At 36.7% G+C, this 23,310-nt stretch overlaps 2 protein-coding genes across 2 annotated transcripts; one reads left to right on the top strand and one right to left on the bottom strand.

Moving 5' to 3' along the window:
* Positions 1-3,275: 3,275 nt before the first annotated feature.
* LOC127849803 (uncharacterized) lies at positions 3,276-9,234 on the top strand. Its single transcript, XM_052382555.1, has 3 exons — positions 3,276-3,590; positions 6,459-6,662; positions 7,025-9,234. Exons 1-3 carry the CDS (start codon positions 3,276-3,278, stop codon positions 8,579-8,581), a joined length of 2,076 nt encoding a protein of 691 aa, XP_052238515.1. The 3' UTR covers positions 8,582-9,234.
* Positions 9,235-9,737: 503 nt separating this feature from the next.
* On the bottom strand, positions 9,738-12,656 carry LOC127849802 (uncharacterized). Its single transcript, XM_052382554.1, has 3 exons — positions 12,640-12,656; positions 11,962-12,357; positions 9,738-9,790 (listed from the first exon to the last, which is right to left on the bottom strand). The coding sequence occupies exons 2-3, from the start codon at positions 12,299-12,301 to the stop codon at positions 9,738-9,740; spliced, it is 393 nt and encodes a 130-aa protein (XP_052238514.1). The 5' UTR covers positions 12,302-12,357; positions 12,640-12,656.
* Positions 12,657-23,310: the final 10,654 nt, after the last annotated feature.

The following is a 23,310-nucleotide window of genomic DNA, read 5'->3' as shown; positions in this document are numbered from 1 at the left end:
TCAATTGTGCAAGATATTAAAAGGTAAACAAATGAAATGTATTATTTTAGCTCCATTTAATACAACATTAACACAGCAAGAACACAAAAGCATGTTTGTTAATATTTGTTAATGTTTTCACCATATCATATTTTACTTTAAAAAACATCCTGAATTAAATTCATACTCTTAAAGAGATTATGATTTAATCATAATGGTACATGTATATTGAAGAATCTATAGATTATTGCAAGTTTAATATGCATGTGGAAGGATATTAACTAAACATTGTAAGAAGACATGAAAGCAACACTTTATATTATAAAAATGCTGTCAAACAGGAACTTAGCAATTTTTATTCTGTTCTTATAATCATATTTATAATGTTTCCCAATTTCATGGTTTATCACGCTAATTTTCCCAATCCAAATGCCACAGGCTGTAACAAAAAAAAGCAAAAAAAATCACTGGATTATTTCATTGAATTTTAAGTCCTTTTTGCCATTTGTTTATTATATGATGTGTGACCTGTGTTGACCTGTGTTCAATTACTAAAGTCTCTTCATAAATAAAATGTTCTAGTGTTTTCCTACAGGAAATGTCCAATCTGTAGTGAAGACAACTGACATTACAATTATAACAATTTCAAATTATAACAATTTCGCTGGTTATTAATAACTAGTGAATTTCTAAAATTATACTTCATTTGTAACATTTCACTATACATTTAGAGCCTTGCTACATTCATTTGTAATTCAATATAAATTTCATTAGTTAAAAGGCATTTACTAGTGAATTCCTGATTTCAAATAGATAAGTTATCTATTAACAGCGTTAAACGTTGTTCGTGATTGGATCACAATTTCATTACAAGTGTGTGCACGCTTCATATTGTAGCTTGCATATTTTGTATATTTGTAGATATTTCTTGTTGTGTGCTATTCATAGCAATCAACATACCAAATATCAAGATTGATTTCGTTGGAATGTGAATAAAATATTCTGTCCAACGAGATATTGGAAAGGTTTTGGTGGATTACCGTACACTTAAAATTTGTTCATGAGCGCACCCATTCAGTGCATTACCGTAGTCCCTCCAATAAATTAAATTATTTTTTTTGTGAAATTTGGGTACGTTGATTTAAAATTATTTTTTTCTTGTACCAGGTAGTGGAAATAGTAGTTATGCCAGTTTCTTTAAAAAATAATTAAACTAAATACATAATTTCAAATCATGGACCGAACAAAGCTTATTGATGTTGATACTGCGTCTGAGTATGAATTGCGAATGCTTCCTGGTATTGGTCCGAAAGTGGCCCAATCTATTATAACGTACAGGGAATTGCATGGTAGAATTACTCGATATGATTTAGCCACCATACCGCATCTCAGGTCATCTCCGCTCTTGTGGTCCTTGCTCACGTTCAGTAAATCTGAAGGTGAGTCAATGATCGGAATCGATGGTCAAGAAGGGGCCTATAAAGAGATGGAGAAAGATCAGGTGTTTGGTGAACCTGTCACCAATTTTGGCTAAGATGTGATTACGAGGGTGTCGGCAGCAATTGATAGTGCCAACCTCAGTGGACCCCCTTCATCATATGTTAAATCATCTGATGTTAAGGTGGTGGATCAGGGTGCAAAGCCTAAAGTGGCGCAGCACAAGACTGAGGCATTGTGGTACAAGGGGTCGGTGGATAAGATGGGGCCACATTGGACTAACACACCAGCACAAATGTCACTCCAGGCCAAGTCTGTGCAGCACCAGGCTGCAACTCAACCCAAGGTAGAACTTGGATGGCAGCATAGATCATTAGGCTATTCTGTTCAAAATAGGCCTGCGACACCGGCACCTTATATGTCAAAGGACCATGGTATGCAGGCTGGCCCTTACCAAGCAATGGCTCAAATGCCCATGGCACATGGAACGTACCCCGTACAATTCAATGCCATGACGCAAGGGGCTCAGCCTATGCCTTATCAGGCCATGACGCAGGTACCGGTTTCGTAAGGTGGTTAGGGTCAATTAATTGACCCTGTTAACCAACATCAATTTTCATATATGTTTTCACCAGGACAGCCGGCACATGGGATGTACCCTGTACATTACCATGCCATGGCGCAAGGGGCTCAACCTATGCCTTACCAGGTGGTGACGCAGGTACCGGTTTCGCTAGGTGGTCAGGGTTAATTAACCAACCTCAGTATGTAACCTCGACTCCGGTGGTACCTGCACCACAGGTGGACAGGAGTAGGACAGCCCCTCGCCTTGTCACCCAGAGTGCGGTTAATGCAACGCGAGGTGTAAGCGAGAATGTTGCTGCACCCGCTGGCCAAAGAGCTTTGCCTCCTGGCCAGCAGAAGTCTAGGCTGCAGTCGCTGCCTAAGGTACTAGTGTACGATAGTCCGGGAAGCTGGCAGGCCTTCCTTACCAAATTTGAGAAATACTCAACTATTTTTGAGTGGGGAGATGGAGAAAAGAGAGACTACCTATGTCTCTGCTTGACTGACAAGGCAAGCGAATACTATGCCTTGGTGATGGATAGGGAGGGAGAGCTTAATTATTCCAAGGTTGTTGACAAGCTAGAGAGGCGGTTCGGGTACCGTGACTTGCCAGAGACAGCGAGGGTAACTTTCTCCAGTGCTAGACAGGGAGATGATGAATCGGTCGATGACTGGGCTGACAGGGTGTTGACCCTTGCAGGCAAAGGGTATAGGGACCTGCCTGAGGCGTACATGTTGCAAGAGTCCATATTAAGATTCTGCATGGGTGCTAGGGATAAAGAAGCGGGCGAGCTAGTTATTAATCAGAGGCCCGCGTCTATCGAGCAAGCTTTTGACAAGCTTAAGTGGGCTGTTCACACCCACGGATTAATGTATGGCAGAGTGAAAGCGGTCAAAAAAGTAGAATGTGAAGGGCAAATGGAGGTTTCCAAGGTCAAGGTTGCTCCGCAGTATAGGCTAGTTGATAGGATGGTTGCCATGGAGAAGAAAAATGAATTATTGGATGAGAAGATGAATGTTTTGATGGGAAAGCTTGACCAACTTCTGGCAAGGCCCGTCAGAAGCTCATCTCAGTCTCCAGCTAGGAATGTCCGGTGTTACAGGTGTAACGAGAGTGGTCACATGGCTAGAGATTGCCCAAATCAAGCGCCTGACAAGGTTGGCGATACCCATAAAGAGGGTAAAAAGGTTTCATTTAGCGATTTAAAAGTCAAGGGGTCAGTGTAGAGGGCTTAGAACTGATCCATAATGATAAGAGCCTATCGGTGATCATTATACAGATTAAATCTGATTCAATGTTCCGAGTAGATGCTAGGGTAAACGGTATTGAGGTACAGGCTGTGGTGGAAACGGCGGCTGAGGTGACCTTGGTTTCGGACCAGGTAGTTGATCAGTTGCAGGAAAAGGTTCCGATGTTGGAACAGGTGTTCGAGTTGATTGTATTGCGAAAACATGAAGCCACTATTGATGTAGTGGGGGCCGCCTTGGGTTTAAGTGGCCAGATGGTCGCTTTGGCACAAGAAAGGGGTTTAGGAAAGGGAAAGTTTATGCTTAGAGGTTCACTGTGGCGAGTTCTGGTGAAGGCGGTGAGCCATTTCCGATTTATTCAGGTATGGCTAATGCACGGAACTGATCCACCTGGTAATTTCTGTGCTTTTATGATTGTCCGCAACAGGCTTGTTTGACTCGCGCAAGCTAGCGGTGTAATAGTGGGGGCTCAGGCAATGGCATGTACTCAAGTGGCAGGGTCGATGCCGGAGTCCTGGTAGAAGACGGTGACTTGAGCAATGTGATAAAGAATCATAATAGGATGGCGCCACCATTTGGGGCGCCCTGTAACTGTGCAAGCTACGGTCAGTTGTAAGGCCGACATTGTCTGAGGTTGTACAAGATACGGTCAGTTGTAAGGCTGGCATTGTCTGAGGTTGTGCAAGATACGGTCAGTTGTAAGGCCGGCATTGTCTGAGGTTGTGCAAATTACAGTCAGTTGTAAGTCTAGCATTGTCTAAGGTTTTGCAAGATACTGTCTGTTGTAAGGCCGGCATTTTCAGAGGTTGTTTGAGATGCGGTCAGTTGTATTGCCGACATTGTTAAAGGTTGAGCTAGATACGGTCAATTGTATGGCCGACATTACACATGGTTGTGCTAGATGCGGTCAATTCTATGGCTGATATTATTCATGTGTGTGCTAGATGCGGTCAATTCTAGGGCCGACATTGTCCGAGGTTGTACTAGATGCGGTTGGTTTTATGGCCGACATTATTCATGGTCGTGCTAGCTGCGGTCAATTATATGGCCAACACTATTTGAGGTTGTACAAGATGCGGTCAGTTTGATGGCTGATGGTTGTGCTAGCTGCGGTCGATTATATGGCCGATACTATTCGAGGTTGTACTAGATGCGGTCGGTTTGATGGCCGACTTTATTCATGGTTGTGCTAGCTGCGGTCGATTATATGGCCGATATTGTTCGAGGTTGTACTTGATGCGGTCGGTTTGATGGCCGATATTTTTCATGGTTGTGCTAGCCGCGGTCGATTATATGGCCGATATTGTTCGAGGTTGTACTAGATGCGGTCGGTTTGATGGCCGATGGTTGTGCTAGCTGCGGTCGATTATATGGCTGATATTGTTCGAGGTGGTACTAGATGTGGTCGGTTGTGCGACTGATATTCACTGAGGTTGTGCCGTCAGTTTTATGGCCAATCTTAGTCAAGGTTAAGCTAGATGTGGTCAGTAGTAGGGCCGTTACGGATCTAGGTGTGGCACGCATAGGGATCCTATGGGTCTTTTCGGTCATTAATATGATTAAGGAGTAAGGTCAAACCATGGAGCAGGTGACAGGATCCCTCCTTGTGGTCTGTGCTGTATGGGGAAGTGTGGACGGGTTAAATATGAGCCAAGATCTAGCAAAATGATTCTAGTTGGGTCTATGTGGTAATAAGTGGTCTGGTTAATCAATGTAATGCGTGCAGGGATTTTTAGAAAGATAAATGGGAATCTGACTGACCCATGCTTAATTATGAGAAACAGGTTAAAGAGGGCTAGGTCATGAACAAGTGTAATGGGTGGGCATGGGGTCACAGTCTTTTCAATTAAAAAAGGGGGGCTATAAAATGGGGAGGAATGTGGTGGAGTAACCGAATTGTGTTGGGACCGTTCCGACCTCTGGCCAAGTAGGGCCTAAATAAAGCCGGGATCCAGTGTGCTATCCGGAATCAAGACAGAAGAAGTCGCGTTTAATTGTTCTTGTTAACTTAATCTGTTTGTATCCTGTGATTTCACCATTCCTGATGTGGATAGGTAATATTCATTTACCACTATATCACAACACACCACTCAAAATGTGCAGCTCCATGATCTATCTATCTATCTATCTATCTATCCTCGAGTGCCCAATTTCAACGCATACAAGCAGTTTGTTGAAGTTTTGTTGCTCAATATAGGGATTTATGTAATAAATTTTGTTATTTCATTACACATGCATCTTTTATTTACACATTTTAAATTCAATCGATTGTGTTATCAACAAAAATTCGTTGAAAAACGAAATGACCCAAGTCTATGTAACGGCGGCCATATCTGTTGAGAGTGCCCTAAAACGACGCATCTGATTGGTTATATGATTTCAGTGTAAATATCACTCCTGTGGAGACTGAATGAATAAAATAATAACTCATGGTTGTTCTACTTAAATGTGTAATTGCTGTAAAAGTAATATGAAACTGAAATTAATTAAATCAATTAAGATTTTTAATTGTGTGATGCCATACTGTATGGCAGTGGTTTTAATAGGGGCCTGTGTCAGCAACCCTGTCATAAGCTGTGTTTATGGAAGATATGTGAATATAACCTGTAGTTCTTTTGTGGAACCTGCACTTATAATTAATTAAATGAAAATTAGTAATAAACATAATATGCAATTACCAACATAAACACGTGCTACATATAGTTAAAATTGTATTACAGCATAACGAAAAACATCCGGACTTCAAATGAAAGTTTACGCGTACACCTTTTTCATAGTGAAAATAAATCTATTTATACCATGTTTTGTCAAATGGCAGTCACGTGACTTATGAATGAAATTGTGAACTTTTGCATACGAAACCGATGCATTATCCCACGGTCTTATTAACAAAGACAATTGGGTGTAAAGTGTTCAAAAGTTTTGCATTAAGTAAAGTACATAAAAATCCATCAATAGACCCATTGCACGAGAGGGAGATTTTTACCTCTGCACCGCCATTCCGCCATCTTGGAGGTATTGATATTTACCAGCTGGCGGCTACGATAATTTAACAAAATATTTTGGAGTTTCTGCGTTGTATTAACATCGTTTTTGTTAAAAATGGATAGTAAAAAAGTGGATAGTTTACAGTTATCTTACAGAGAAACTCTGGAGCCAGTAGTTAGGGCTAATAAGAAGAAAAATTGAAAATTATCGGGGGAACTGATCCGTATGAACTTTGTGTAAAGACATCATTTTCGGATGAAAAGAAACTGCTTCCTAGCGTTACCTATCCTGACATTGTTAATTATCTACTGTTTTCACCCAGCCCATACACCACTGATGATTTAAAGAGTTTAAAGGGTTTGGATGCCTACAACCAGTCAATGAGTGGCTGGGTTTCTAACGTTCGAGCCGTTGTCATTGGGAGCAAACATGTAATCCGATCAAAGGTTAGTGTCATTTTTTAATATTTTTTTCTGATAATTTATTTTGATGATTTTAGTCACCTCGAGCTCTTCATGATTTTTTCTTCAAGATTGAAAAAAAACACCTGGAGAGATAAATTCATTTTTATTTACCCATTGATTATTTTATTCACCTTGCACTTTTGCAGCATTAAATTTATTCAATTTAACCTGGAGCAATATTTTTTATTATTTTCTATCGGTAAATAAAAATAAATCTCTAGCGGTTCAAGGTAAATAAGATAATTAGTTTTTATCCTTATAAATAAAAGTAATTAAAATGTCTATAACGGTCATCAATAATTGAATTTTTATATTACAACAATGTTTTTTTTTCTTTTTTACAGGTTCTACATTCCATGAGGATAAGAGACAAGCCATTAAATCCGTGGTCAATTGTGGAACCAAATGCAGTGATCCAAGCCTCTCACTGTGACTGCATGGCGGGTTTAGGGGAAGTGTGTACCCATGTCGCAGCCATGCTGTTTACAGTGATGGAAATAGTTAGAATACGCGACTCAACAACAGTCACCCAGGATCCCGCTTACTGGAAACTTCCGCCATCTATGAAACGTGTGGAATACAAAGAAGTGCGTGATATTGACTTTACCAGTGCTAAGTCACTAAAGAGAAAGTTTGATCGTAGTCTCGAAATGGACTCTGAATGTAATGAAACACCGGCTAAAAAGTTTGAAAAACAGGTTCCGAAACCAACAGATGATGAAATTAAGGACTATTTGAAAAACTTGCACGCAACTGGTGCAAAATCAGCTATTCTCTCTGTGACTGAGGAATATTCGGATGAATTTGTTCCAACTATAGAGAAACAGACATTTCCAAAAGTACTGGGTGAACTAAGGAACCAGGATGCCTTATTAATGAACTTTGGAGATCTTTTAAAGATAACAGACAAAGTAGAAATCAGTGTATCTTCCGAGCACGTGAAAAACGTTGAGGCAGCTACACGTGAACAGTCCGGTACTAAATTATGGCATGACTTCCGTGCAGGTCGTGTTACTGCATCCGTGTGTAAGCAAGTATGTGCAACGGACCCTGGAAATCCATCACAATCACTGATAATGAACATATGTTACCCGGCGTCAAAAAAGCTGGACACAGATGCGACACGTTGGGGTATTAAGAATGAGAAAGTAGCAAAGGAACGTTTTCTTAGAGCAATTTTAGCCGAAGGACTTCATGAGAATGTTGAATTGCGAGACTGTGGCTTGTACTTGAGCGAAGAAAAACCACACCTGGCTGCAACACCAGACGCTATCTTAAGTTGTAACTGTTGTGAAAAAAGTGTTGTCGAAGTAAAGTGTCCATACAATCAACGTAACTCCATGTTAGACGGTCAATTGAAAGACTTTTATCTGAAACCTGACGAAACTGGAAAATTATTGTTGGATAAAAAGCACCCTTATTATTATCAAGTGCAGACACAACTTGGTGTGACTAAACTGAAATCAGCATATTTCATCGTCATGACTGAAGTGGACATCCATATGGAACAGATCATGTTTGATGAACAGCTTTGGGAGGAAATTTGCGTGCGCACTGAAAAGATTTTCAAAGTAGCAATCTTGCCAGAACTTGTCGGCAAATTCTATTCAAGGTTACCGGGCTGTGGACTTCCAAAACCAGACTCAATTCTTACAGACGCACAGAAATCTTCAACTGACATGAACAATACTTCTGGAGATGAAGAAGAAAAATGGTGCTATTGTGATCAAGTGGAATCAGGGGAAATGATCGCGTGTGACAATGAAAACTGCAAAATAGTCTGGTTTCATTTTGCATGTTTGAAAATGGATAAACCTCCAAAAAGCATAAAGTGGTACTGTCCAGACTGTAGAAAACTCCCTGAGTTCAAGAGGTCCCGTGCTCGAGTTGCAAAAAAGTAAACAAACATGAAAAATGGATATTATAACAATAAGTGATAAATGAAAGTCTATTGGATCTTTACCATTTAATTTGCACTATTATTTATTCAGTTGATCAATATACAAAACATAACATGTGTTACAACTTGCATGATTTGTTTATGTGCATATGACATAATCTGCTTAACAAAATATATGTTATAAAATGTGTAGATTGCATATTTAAAGCTCTATGCAATTCAGTGTTTTACTATTAAAGTTTAACAACATCTTAGTACTACTTATTCAGTAGATTTATATGATAGAAAATGTGTTAAATTCAATTGTACATATAGACACATTAAGTACCCAATATGTATGTTCTAAAATGTGTAGATTGCATATTGCATGATCTATGCCGTAAAGTTTTTAACTTTTAAGTCTTAATATTTTTGAAAGGTTACACAAATTCAAGGTTTCGTATTGCTTACAAAGTAATGAAAGTAATCATACAAAATCAAATAAGTTAATTTGTCAATATTTATTATTTCTATTGTGCATCAATTGCTCATTTTTTACAGACTGATTTTAATTTAGCATGTTAAGGAAAGAAAACATCATTTACACAAGTGGTAATTTCCTTTGAAAGTTTTCACTTCTCTTTTTATCTGGAATTTTGTTTATGATTGGTGAATATTTAAATATGGCAGAATAAATATACCAGGTTTTGTCTAGATCATTTGTGCATGCTTGAACAAAAAAATTCATGAATGTTTATATTTACATATTAAAGACAAACACATGTTTTTCCAGTATAGTTGCCTTTTCTTTTTCACCTGATGCTTAAATATTTGAGTTGTGTTCCGAGAAACTTGGGCATAATGCATGTGGGTAAAGTGTCGTCCCAGATAAGCCTGTGCAGTCCACACAGGCTAATCAGTTAAGACACTCCGCCTAAATTGGATTTTGCTAAGAGACTTCATTTAAACCAAAAATGTCATAAAAGCGTACTGTCGTCCCTGATTAGCCTGTGTGGACTGCACAGGTTAATCTGGGACGACACTTTCAGCACATACATTATGCCCAGTTTTCTCAGAACACGGCTCATTTATAGATTTAGTACAGATGTTTCAATCAAAGCATACAATTGAATCGCACATGTTTATGAGGGCACAACAAACTACCGCAGTTTTGTCTATTAGTGGAATATCTCCATCACCTCTTGTGTCCAGAAATTCAATTGGTAGGGTGCTGCTCAAAAGAGTGTACTTTTGCCTTGCCAATCCAATAACTCGTTCAACATGAATTCTCACATTTGCAAGTTTCCGTGTCGTTTCTAAGTCCAAAGGCGACATTTGACTTTTACCTTTAGTAAAGGCAGGGACTTTTACCTGAGCACATAATGTTCCAACACTGGCAGCAATGTCAAATCCCCTATCTGCTAACACAAGGTCTCCAGGTAAAAGCAGTGCTCACTCTGGCCTTCAGAAAATAATAGCCATATTTTTTTTCCTTAAAAAAATAATAGCCAAAACATATGCGGACTTTTCCGCAAAACGGTACTGAAGGCAAAAAGAAAGAAAAAACCATGAATCTCATTTTATCTATGTTTTATTAAATGTATATCTATTAGTTAAGTTATAATATATATATATACTCAAAAACAAGCATAATATCAGTGTGCCATTTTCTTATAAAATATTATCATGGCTTTACAATAAAGAATATAATCAATGTTGTGGGTGTGACTTAACAAACCAGATCTCAGCTACAGTTACATACACATAAGAATTAAGGGCAGAGGCCCCAACCCACCCAGAGCACTAATTATACTATTTTTTATAGTTTTTCCAATTGCAATTTTTGGTGAATACTCGAAATATTATAAACCACATCTTCCGTATCACCGCATGTGTATTCGTCATTATATTTTTGCTGTTATGAACTTCGAAAATAAATCATAATGGACGAAAAAAATACAGTATCCGAAAACGGTAATCCGAAAAATTGTACGCGTTTTGCAAATGAAATATGCATAATATAAAATATTAATATGCATAATCTAAAATGTGCATATCGTTCGACTACTTTATCTCTTAATACGGCGTTTGCCATCGGCCGCAATATTGTAGGCAGAGGCCAATATCAATTGTAAATGATTTATTCCAAAAATAACACTTTCGCAATGCCGATCATGTTTACATCAATTAACGTCACAGCGCGTGAGTTAAAATACACCACCTTAGTGTAATTCCATACACGTGTTTCGTTAAAATTAGCTGACCATGGCATATGCCGGGTCCCTTTGAATTGGGAAAACCAGGTTACCTGGTTAAGAATTGGAATCATTATGTTAAAGCAGACGACAAACAGCGGTAATTACGGGGATAATTAGTTGATGGCGATTAAATAATTATTTCATCAAGCAATGTTCAACGTAATCTAATTGCAGAAAAAACGGCGTGCAAAACAAAACCAGCCAACAATATTAGCGGCGATTTTCAATAATGACGATTAAATAATAATTGGCGAAAAATTAACAAAGATCTAACAGTTACCGATAATTGGTAAAGCACAGGGAGATTAAAGACGTTTTTTCCGAAATATATCACTGCTGTCGGACACTGATTGAGAAAAATGCTCTAGGCCACAATGTCGCAGAAGTTATTGACGCGTGTATGACAATACACAGGGTCGAGTGTGTACACAGTAATCTCGTTATCGATTTTTCCTGCTTGATGGCCCGATTTGCAGGCGTTTCGCAATCGCGGGACAACATTTAGTGGCAATTTGTTTTTTTTATGTAGGCGGATAAAATAATCGCCATTTTTTCTAGACAATTTTAAGAAATAATAGCCAGTTGGATAAAATAATCGCCATTGGCGATAATGTCTGGCAGCAGCGTGAGCACTGTAAAAGGTTATCCAGGAAACCACTCTGTTCGGTTATATGTTTGTCACTTGTGCGACCACCCCATGAATTCGAAATAAATGAAATAACTCCTTGCGGAGTAATTCCTATCAAAAATTTCACTGTGTTGTGATGTTTGTATGCCGAAAATGTCTCACAGCGGGCTTTTACACTTGATGGGGTCTCAATTCTTATTTCGAAGCAATCGATTATAACAGCGCACTTCTTTCCAAAGTGTTTGCGGAACTGCATGGGCATTGTTTTGCGAAGAATTTCTCTCTCCGGCCAGTGCACAAATGGTTTGAGGCGAACATACATAACATTTATATTATCATTAAAAATCCTTGAGACTGTAGATGGAAAAATGTTGAACTGGTATGCGAGGAACAGATTTGACAGGTTAAGTCTGAGTTTCATCAGGGTCAGGATGAAGCACTGAAACTTTGTAAGTGTGATTTTCAAAGGCAGAAAAGTCTCTAGGCTATTGAAAAGGACAATCAATACAGCATAACTTCCCAGTCCTGTAAAATATTTAACTTTATCATCATTTCCAATGAAAAACTCTTGGGAATAGGGAATCTGAGTATTCACAAGTAGACTCATAGAGTCTGACTTCTTTTGGAGATGGGCAAGTTCATTTGTCATGGCATCAAACGCGACTCCTGTTATGTCAGTCTGTGTTTCTGTCGCTGGCACAGTGGTCGGTTCAGGATCAGTCACTTCGGTGTCCATCTCGCTAAAAGCCAGAAGGGTACGGGCGGCATCTGTCTTGTCATTCCTGGCTTTGCGGCGTTCAAACCGGGCACTGGCTACTTGGGGTGATGGAGTTGTCGGGAGCTGTGCGTGACCCATGTTAACAGATGGCACCCAGTCTGGACTGTCCTTGTCATACAGTGTTGCCTTCTTGTCTGAAAATCAGAGAATTACTATCATTTACATATTCCAAAATAAAATTATTTAACATCAGTATTGTAAACATTAAAAAAAATACGGACAAGTTAAGGACTGAAATCCTAATCACACCACTAAGTGGTAGATCGATCTAACTTGGTGCCTGGTGTGAAACTAAATGAGTACGAATGTTGTTTTCAACGAAAATGTTGTGTCAATTTGAACAAAATTAATAAAATACTTTTAAGTGTTGCAGATTTCTTTTTCATAAAAGTGAACAGTTATCGTCAATAACTTACGTGATATAAAGTGGTCGGAACACACTCACGATGTTTTTCAAGTTTTTTCCTGAGAAATCTTGGTTCAGCCTCGCTAGCCATAATCTCCGACGTTCAGTAGATAATTCAAGGGATTTTTCACCTTCACGAGTTATAACCTCTGGTAGACGATAAAACTGTTTATCTTTTTCTCTATCTGACCGGTTGAAACATCCATAAACTCTACAATAATTCACCATTTTGTAAAGTATTTTCACTGATGTCAAGTCTGCTAGCGGCGGTGCTTATCGATACCTCCAAGATGGCGGACGGCTTATCTATTACGTAACGTGAAATGGGTCTATTGCAAACCGATCAACCATATCTTACCTTTTAACCCGCTATTTTCCACATAACACACAATAACTATAGTAATTTGTGCGTAGAGTACCATGTGCTATTGTATGACGTCAACGGATGACGCTCATGTATCAAACAAAGGCAAAACAAAAAATGCGTCGAATTGGGGCAGCGTCGATTCGGGTCACTCAACGATATACTGTCTAACTCCCCTTGCGGGTATTATTGACAGATGCGCAGTCAGTGCAAGATAAAAGTGTTAAAAGTGAATAAGTGAGATACACATGCATGCCAAATATCAAGCTGCTACGTTCAATTTTGCAAAAGTTATGAAGAAGGTTAAAGTTTTGGAACACACGGACACATTCAATGGACAATGACAGACAGGGCAAAAACAATATACCCCCGATCTTTCGATCCGGGGTCATAAAAAGTAAAACAATTAACTGCACAAATCATTCATTACACCGAAAAACAAACCTGTTCCAGATGTACGCCGCCATGGTCCTTGCCTCTTCAGTCTTGACGCTTTTGATGAGACCACGGGTTTTTGCTGTAACACAAACTCAGTGGCGCGAATTTCCATTATGTATGTTAACAAGGGAGGGAACTTTTTATTCAGGTTAATTACTACTAATAAGAGTGTATACATTACACTATAAATAGAGCTCGATTGCTCATTGTCGGATCGGGTACTACTTACATGTACCCCGGGTACTCTTAAGTTTGCTTACATGTACCCCGGGTACGGTAATATACTAAAACGTACCCGGGAAATTTAACACTTAATCGGTTGTTGCCGGCTATTTTATTTATGTCATTTTTTTATAAAATGGCCTCTAAATTATCGAAACTCATACTCAAAATGCATGTTGATACAGTTGTTTTATAAAGAGAAGTTTGTTTAAGATAATTGGTAGCGCGTTACGACATCGGATTTTAGGCGGGAATACAACTCGGGTACAGTCTAATATCGACCGGGTACGATTAAATATATTTACCGTACCCAGGGTACATGTAAGTATACTTAAGAGTACCCGGGGCTACATGTAAGTAGTACCCGAGCCGACAATGACCAATGACGCATAAATAGATGGTGACTCTATCGTGCACAACAGCGTATAAACAGTGTATTGAAGTGTTTGAAAAGAACTCGCTTATCAGAATCAAAGCGCTGGAGGCACTGAAGTTGTTCGCTTTTGCATGATCTTAGACGTAACTCATTTTTCAAAATTATATTATAGCTTTAAAAATCGCAAGTGTGAAACGAACACAGCCCATCCAACTTTATAAAGAGTTTGTCTTAACGCACAGGTCGAGATGTGTGTGCACTGTTCAGCCTCATATTTATGTTATAACATGGATCTTTTTGACGTTCTGAATTCATTAAAAATATCATGAAATGGTATAATGAGAACCAGTTAATATAAAATATAATTTGCAATCACCATCATATGAAATGAATATTGTTGGAATATCGAATACCTTTCACAGTAAGAATATAATTTCATGATGGAAATTCCCTTTACAAAACTTTTTTGTGACACTATATTAAACATTCACAATAAGATAATTGATGAAAATAAATCTGCGAGCAGTAGTTTTTACTCACGTATTAGGCATCGTCGGATACCCACGACTAATTCATTCCGTTACTCTCCAGCATTAGCCGTGGGACAATATAGACAATCCCAGAATCGATAATATGGGCGCCGCCATATTGGCTATTACGTAACCCGCGATTGAAAACGGTACTGAAGAATTTGACAGATTACAACGTTATCATAGTTTACACCCGCTTTATTCCAATAAACAGTACTTTATGACTTCGCACATTAGGATTGAAAACAAGTGAAACATGAAACCAAGTGTCGATATGTATCACATCGTAAATCAATATAATTTAAATTAAAAATATACACGATAGATTCATAAAATATGTGTCCCTGCAACAATATTTAGTGACAACACGTAATGTTTTAGACCGAGTTGGCATTTTTAAGCTTACCTTTCAGCATAATGCCTTTGTATAAAATTTAATTATTTCTTTATGGAATAAAATTATTCAAGCATAATTATAAAGGTATAGAAATATCTAAAGTGTGAAGTAAACGTTGTGATTTTAGCGTAAATAGTGCCGGAGATATTAACAAAGATCTATCAATATATAAAGATTGGAAACATCAATTCAGACCAGGTTTTTTGGATAGATCTTTGATATTAATTAGATAGATTTAAGATCGATGTAGACAATTAAATTGATATCTGCCTTTGTTTAAGCCTATATTATTTCTTATTAAATGTCGTACTTTCTATACTTTCCGGAGATATTCATTAAGAAACGTTGTAAGATTAAAGACTTAGGACGACTTCTTTAATTGAATAATGCATCTCTTTGTTTGTCTAAACAGTTACCATTTCGCTATTAATATTTCCCTTGTAAGTGTCATTTTTGAGGTAATATACAAATCTATAGCCGAAATGAAGTTTGTGATTCTAAAATTGTTTCGTAAATCTTTGCTATCGAAACTCTGTAAGATTTTCAGGTAGAGATTTTTTTAAATTAAAATTATGTATCTAGCTTAGTCTAAAACTAAATTGTTTTTTAGCAATCTTTTATTTAAATTTCGCTCTCAAGCTAATACAAAAATAACTAGCCGGAAATGAATTTTGTGATTTAAAGGGATCTTTTCACGCTTTGGTAAATTGACAAAATTGAAAAAAGTTGTTTCAGATTCGTAAGTTTTCGTTTTAGTTATGATATTTGTGAGGAAACAGTAATACTGAACATTAACCATGCTCTAATATAGCCATTATAAGCATCTTTTGACGATTTTAAAACCTAAAAATTATAAAGCGTTGCAACGCGAAACGATTGAATAATTTGGATAGTTCTATTTTTGGCGTTAAATTTTGTGAAACTACGAAGATTGCTTATATAAGGTATAAAATACGTCAACAATGTGTACTCGGCGGAATAGCTCAGTAGGCTAAAGCGTTTTTACTTCAGGACTCTGGCAGGACTCCAGGGGTCACTGGTTCGAAACCTGCTCCGGGCAATGTTCTTTTCCTTTTTTTATTTTTTTCTTGATTTTTTACTGGAGCTTTTACGATCCAATGTTTACATTTATCAATATAAAGCATTTAATGAATAAGTTAAAAAAATGCCAAAATCTGTGAAAAGGCCCCTTTAAATGAACAAGTATCGGAGTTATTCGCTTGCAAAACTGTGTAAGATGTCAGGATATGTCATACCTTTTTATTGAAAAGGACATATCAGCTTTTGTCTACAACTTTCTTATATTATTATTTAAATAACGTTTTACATGTTGCCTAAAATATTATTAATTTTTCTTAATAACATCTTAATTCACGATTGAAATGTTCAACATGAAAAATAATGAGCCTTAAATAAACTTAAATAGTTCCAATTGTGTTCTCTAGATTTCCTAAACGTATGTCTTTATTAAATGTTCGTAAAACGGTCTAAATTTACGCTTAAAAAATAAAAACACGCACAAAATAAGTGATTTATTTTTCTTTAATTACGGATTATAAATGACAGTAACATACATCTCTTGAAAAAAATATCAGCGATAAAGGCGCGAACGAATTCGCTCAATGGGAGGCGATGTTCCAAGTGTGGATTAAACGCGTTTATGGATTTGCCCGTGACACCACATGTCTGCACATGTGTTGATACCGAAATTTAGATAAGATATCACGCGTCACCTTTAAATAACATGTTAAATGACAATCAAGAACTTATTCATGCCAGGGACCTACACAAATGCTGTGTGTTATTACTCTTAAACGAATGCAGATGAACCTTATTTCTACTAATTACGTAATTTATATTAATATAAAAAAAACGAACTATTATGTGGTTGTCAGATCGATAACAGAAACTCTTTAAATCCTCAAATATATTTGATAAACCCGTTTCGCTTCCTTGTTTTGCGTAGGGACCTATACACACATATATAGGTCCATGTTTATTTCTTCAGTACCGTTTTGGAGGCGCGCGAGAGTATTCAGGGGCGGGTAATCCGGGAGGTATCGATTTCTTGGATTGTCTATAAGCAATACACGCCGTTTTGACCTTAACTGCAACCTTTCAGTAGACCAATGAAATCGCAGTTTACAAAAAGAATAGTCTTCGCTTTGTAGGTGTCAATGCTTCGCCTGGATAATGGCGGCCGCCATAGAAAATAAATGTGTGTTTTGTTGTAGAATTATAAAAGGGAAAAATTATACTATGAAAGTCGTATAAATTCTCAATTTTAAATATTCGCATGCACGAAGAAATTCCATGACTACGGACGACGCTATTTTGACAACAAACCCGAAGTCTCTATAGAACGAGTTGTATCATTGGTAAAAAAATCCTCATGAAATCGTGAGGGATCCAATGAAATTACTTGATTTGACACACCCTAAAACGGTGAAAAGAGTTCGCAATGCCCCACGGTCGATAAATGGAGTGGAGCGGAATGGGTCGAACGTGGGTATCCGACGATGGTATTAGGTTGTCATAAAGAAAGCTCTGTTTAGAATTACTTTGTTGTTGATGCATTACTTGTTACCCTAGTAGTTCACACGGTGTCAACAAGTCTCTTACCTGAACATCGGTATAGAACACTCGTGCGCTTTTTGTCTGCGTAGCTGTTTTACCCAGCTTTTCACCTTAAATGACCTCTACATAACGCAAGCAGGCACGAATGAATACACTTTACTATTTTTTAGGCTGAATAGATAGAAACCCCCTGACATTTGGCTGCATCACTGTGTCTGTGCGCAGCGTAAAGGATGTAACACTGTTTAATGTACGCAATTCCGGACTACTCTGCATGTTCAAGCGACACATATACACAAAATGTGGCCCAGTTACAATTACGCGTTAAAATCCATCTCGCAGAATTTCAGGTTCCTTACTCAGTCACTAAATCGTCAGGGACATAAATGACTATCGATAAAAACATTTTTGCTTTTAAGATGAGAACAAAAACACTACCGAAATAGTATAGTATCAGGTTAAGAGAAAATCAATTAATTTTCTAACCACAAATGTTTGCCGTACTCGGTCAGCACGTCTGGAAATCGTTCCTGAACGCCTGAATAGGCTACCCTTATTTGCCAGTTTGCTGCATTTTCTTTTTGAATTCAATTTTATATCGAAATGCATTGTGCTAAAATATGCCATTTACAATTCACAATAAGATTCAAAAGGACCCGCGTCATGCGAAAATGGTTCTTATGCCATATGCGCCCATCATAGCTACATGTATAGCCCACCCAGTCTGCACATCTCTCAGTCTGGACAGGAGATACATAATGAGACAAAACATTGAGTGATTTTATAGCGGACAGCATCGCTTATGACCAGACCACGCAAATGAACAGGCTGGGCTTGAGCGTTGCCCGAAACGCCATAAGACCCATTTTCGCATGACGCGGCTATGAATGTTTGATTTAAATGGTCCGAAAAAAATTAATTCGTGTTAAATATGTACAAACGATATATTTCGATGGTGGAGAGATAAACTCATAATAAGCGATGAGGACACATATGATGTGAACTCCGGATGTATAATTTGTATCAACTAACACTAATGTGTGGTTTGACTATAATAACTCACATTTCATGCGGTGAATATGCGACTAACAAGTGAAAACACACAAAAATAGTTTAACATTTGTTTTCAATTGTATTATTTAGAAACGTAAACTTATTTCAAAGTCAGCATTTTCGCAATTCCTGTTCATTTTTGTGTTGCAAATCTTACGCGCCAAATGGCACTGTTTTGAAGAAATTACATTTTAATTCAATAAGTATCAGTACATGTTATGCTTATCAGTTTGTGCTGATAATAACTCCATTATTCGCGTATGTTAATGTATTTGATTAAAAATACCGAATTATTTGAAGTAATATAAATCAGAAATACTCATGGTTGTCATGGAAACAAACATGTTCTTTTTTCATATGTATGACCATTTTAAAGAATATAATACAAAAACATAACAGCAAGAAAAAGGCCCTAGACAGATATGAAACATCATAAACATGTTTATCATAAAAAATGTATGCACATTTTCTTGAAATAGGTGTATTCAGAGATTGACCAGTTTCTATAGCTACGAACAAGGAACTAAAATGAAAAACTGCTCATGATACAATTAGTGTTGTGCATCTATACTGCCATAATTCTTTGTATTTAGCAATTCTATTTTATTCAATGATTGATGAAATTAATTACACAAAATTAATTGCGTTAACAGTTGCTATGGAAACAGTACATTTTCAATTGCATATACATGCTATTTGTTATCAACAATATATGTATCTTGATGAGAATATGAACTACAACAGTATTAGCGATTTTATTTTTAGAACACATACCAGGCATACAATACAACATATTTATTTTACTGTACAGTATATTTTATAGTGAGATCACTATGAGTGAGTTGTTCATCATCAATCATGAAACAGATTTTCATGTATCTGACTTAGTTTGCAGAAACAACAAAAATGTATACATTGTATTCCCTAAACATACTTTACATGCTTAATGTGTTTACTTATGGATGACAGACTGTTAAAAAAACAACATAAGATACACATCGTTGATATTATTTACTACTTATTCATGCATATCAATAAAATTGTATTTTTTTGTTATTCCTTGATAAAAAATGACATGTTAAGTCTGAAATAAAACACTTTATCTGTTAAAAAAGTCAATCACAACACAATATATCGTCCATATTATCATCGACATAGTGTCCAAACTGACAGTAAAATGTAAGCTTGGTAAGCTAAGGTTGCACCAGGATTGGCAAAATGAATTTTCGAAGATCTGCAATGATAACAAATATATAAATGACTGATTGCGTATAAGCAACCTTTTACGAACACATCAATAATACATCACACAATTGAGACCACATACTTTTCCACAATTTATTACAATAAAATCAATATAACATGCACTATTTGTTTTCATCGTTATTTTTCTTTTTAAACTTGATCTTTGTGAAAATATCACAACAAATTATTAATCAATATATATTAGCATGATGAAAATATTTTTGTTTCGTACATAATACACTCTGAACCCTCCAGACATGCATAGAGAACAGAAAATATTTAATGCTCTAAATTTAAACATAAATATATAATAACATAGCATAACATATCTTTATTCTGGCATAAAATAGCACAATGCATACTGTTAGCCAACAATAGAGTTATAGCGTGAAAAGTGAAAGGAACATATTTTAAACATTAATCTGAGAATGATCAACAGAGATGTAAGTGCCGTGCAAACAGAATTTGCATAGTACATATTATATTGATTTACAACAATAACAACAACATTTATTTGCATGTAGGATACATTATGATTTAGCTACCTTTACACTATCTTCTTATAAATGATGCAAGAGACAATAACGTTCTATTTATTTAGGGTATATTCGATGTAAAAATAGTTCGTGATCTTGTTGCATAATATATGTACTTCGATAAATTGTTTATTACTTTAGTTGATTTTGACGACATAAGAGACCGGAACTTGTTTATTGTTGGCCAGTGACAGTAATATGGTTTCAAATATTGTTTTCTGATTGTGGTATAAGCTGGGCATACAAATAAGAGTGGTATGCACTTTCGATGACTTTCATATTACAATATGTGCACAATCTATTTTCTTTTGGGATATTTCCATCTCGTCCTTTCTCGATCGCATTATTGTGAGCAGATATTCTAAACTGAGTTAGGGCAATTCTAAATGTGGTTTCGTTTATACGATTAAGATATGCCTCAAATTCAAAATCGTCCTTATAGGTGCTATAGGAGGCTAGTCGACTCGAATTATTAATGTTTGAGTACCACGACTGTTTAAAAATATCACATATTCGATCTGATATATTTTTTAGGTCGAAATCATTTGGTAAAACTTCGTTTTGATTCCACCATCCAATATTTTCTAATAGAGATATTATTTGAAGGACCATTTTTTTTTATTTCCGTATGTGATATTTCCATCAGCTTCCTCTTTTAACAAATGATAAATATGTCTTGTTAATAATTTGTTATTCGGGTTTATTAAAACAATATCTAGTAGTTAAGTACTTTTAGTTTTTGTTTTATAACCATAGGGTACCTTCCTAATTCTCCATATAGACCATCTGAATGTTGATTTTCTAACTGTGATTAATTTTCGGTGTACTAGTTCTATATCGTTACTATATCGTAACTTTCTTTTAAACCCCATATTTCCGCTGAATATGTTAATTTTGTACCTACTAGAATATTTTTCTGTGTTATATTCCAATTGCCGTTTTTAAGAGCTGCACACCGAGATGTTTGAATGAAGTGACAGTTTCTAGTGTAACATTGTTAAATACAAAATCATAATTCGCATGCCTTCCATTTTCGAAAATCATGGTCGTATTTTATTTAAGTATTGACAGATAGGCGCCAATGTTGGAAGTAATGTTCGAGGTCTTTAAGCAATGACGAGAGCGCTCGCGGAGTGTGTGCGAACAAAACGGCATCGTCGGCAAAAAGTAATAGGAATAGCTTTTGATTTTCTAACGTGAATAGTCCGTCTATGTTTTCATTAATGTTTGTGAGAAATCGTTTACGAAAAAGAGGAAGAGTAAAGTTGAGCTTTGATCACCTTGTTTTGACTCGTAAAACGACGAGTACGTAGAATTATATCGCACGCATGATTTCATGGTACTGTACATACCTCTGACCGCGTTTACGAATTTGGAGCTGACATTTTCATTATTAAGTTTCTGGAAAATAATTGTCGCTAATTTATCGAAACATTATTCAAAGTCCACGAAGGCGCAATATAATTGCTTTTTTTACTAAGTGTTTTTGTAATTATAGAATGCAGAACGAAGATACAATCTATTTTGATTTACCCTTTTGAAACCAAATTGGTTTTCTTTGATAGTTTCATATTTTCGGACCATTCCGTCAAACGATTTAAAAGTACAGTTGAATATATTTTTGGCAGGATATTAACTAAAGTGATTCCTCTGTAATTCGTTTCATCTTCCATGTTTCCGCCTTTGAAGATAGGTACAATTATGCCCTCTCCCCATGACTCCGGGTATTCCCCATTGTCGAATAGTCTATTAAATAACTTAAGCATAAACGGCGCTAGTTCGCTGATTGCGCATTTGTAAACCTCTGCACATAGCTTATCAATACCACTATTTCCGTTGATGTTTTGTGGACGTATTGCTTAAATGATTTCCTATAATTCTCTATCTAATTTGATATCTTGGGTGTTTAGGGTGTGTTCGGGTTATGCATTTTCGGGGGTTTCTTCAGTTGAGTAAAGGTTCTTAAAGTGCTCGTACCGGCTAGGCGTTCCAAAACTCTTTAGGGTTCGATTTACTCAATTTCGAAAGATGTTGCTTTCGTGGGTCTTAAAATTACATTTTGCTTTGCAGCTTGTACGTGTGTATTTAGTTTTTGAGTTTAAGAACGCCTGTCTTTTACTTGAATTGGTTTTATCCTTCAGAAATATATTTCGAGATTTTTTAAATTCCGATCTTGCTAAACGGCATTCTTGGTTAAACCAGGGTTTTTCGTTATCATTAGACGGATGTCTTTTATGAGAAGAGGTGTGCTTTTTCTCAAATACTTGGGCCGCACCTGTTTCCAAAATATCCATAAAATGTGAGGATATTATATCAATATCACTCCCATTATCGATTCGATCCGCTTACGAATTTATGTTTGCTTGGTTTTCAATCAAATAAGATTTGAATTGTTCGGCTTTTAAGGGTTATTGGTGGTCAGACTGTAAGCAAAATACTAGCCCCGAATGGTCCGAAAATTCATTTTGATCTAATATATCAAAATACGAAACGCAGTAAAAATCTCGGAAACTTAATAAAAGATGATCTCCAACGCTACTCCCACTGAATGAATGAAATGTAAATACTCCGATGTCGCGGTCACTATGCAGTCGACCATTACCCATTATAAGCGAACTTAATTGACAAAACTCGATGAGGCGTTTACCGTGCGCATCAAGCACGTGATCTTTACTTAATCGCGGCGTGATGTAAACATTGTTTTGTAATGTCACGTCATCAGCGATATATCGATCAATATCTAAAACATCGTTCTCTCTCGAGCATGTCGAGGTTCTGCTATTCAAATAGCCCGTAATTAATATTTTCCCGTGGATTTTATATCGTTCTATATCGAATTCTATGATTTCAAAAAATCAATATCGCTGGTATTGAGATTTTAGGTTTTTATTGTATGCATGACATATATACACATCTTGATCAAAGTTAAACATAGTTTTACAA

The sequence above is a fragment of the Dreissena polymorpha genome, chromosome 11 (assembly GCF_020536995.1).
Source record: "Dreissena polymorpha isolate Duluth1 chromosome 11, UMN_Dpol_1.0, whole genome shotgun sequence".
Lineage (NCBI taxonomy): Eukaryota > Metazoa > Mollusca > Bivalvia > Myida > Dreissenidae > Dreissena > Dreissena polymorpha.
This window is presented reverse-complemented; position numbering and strand designations above follow the sequence as displayed.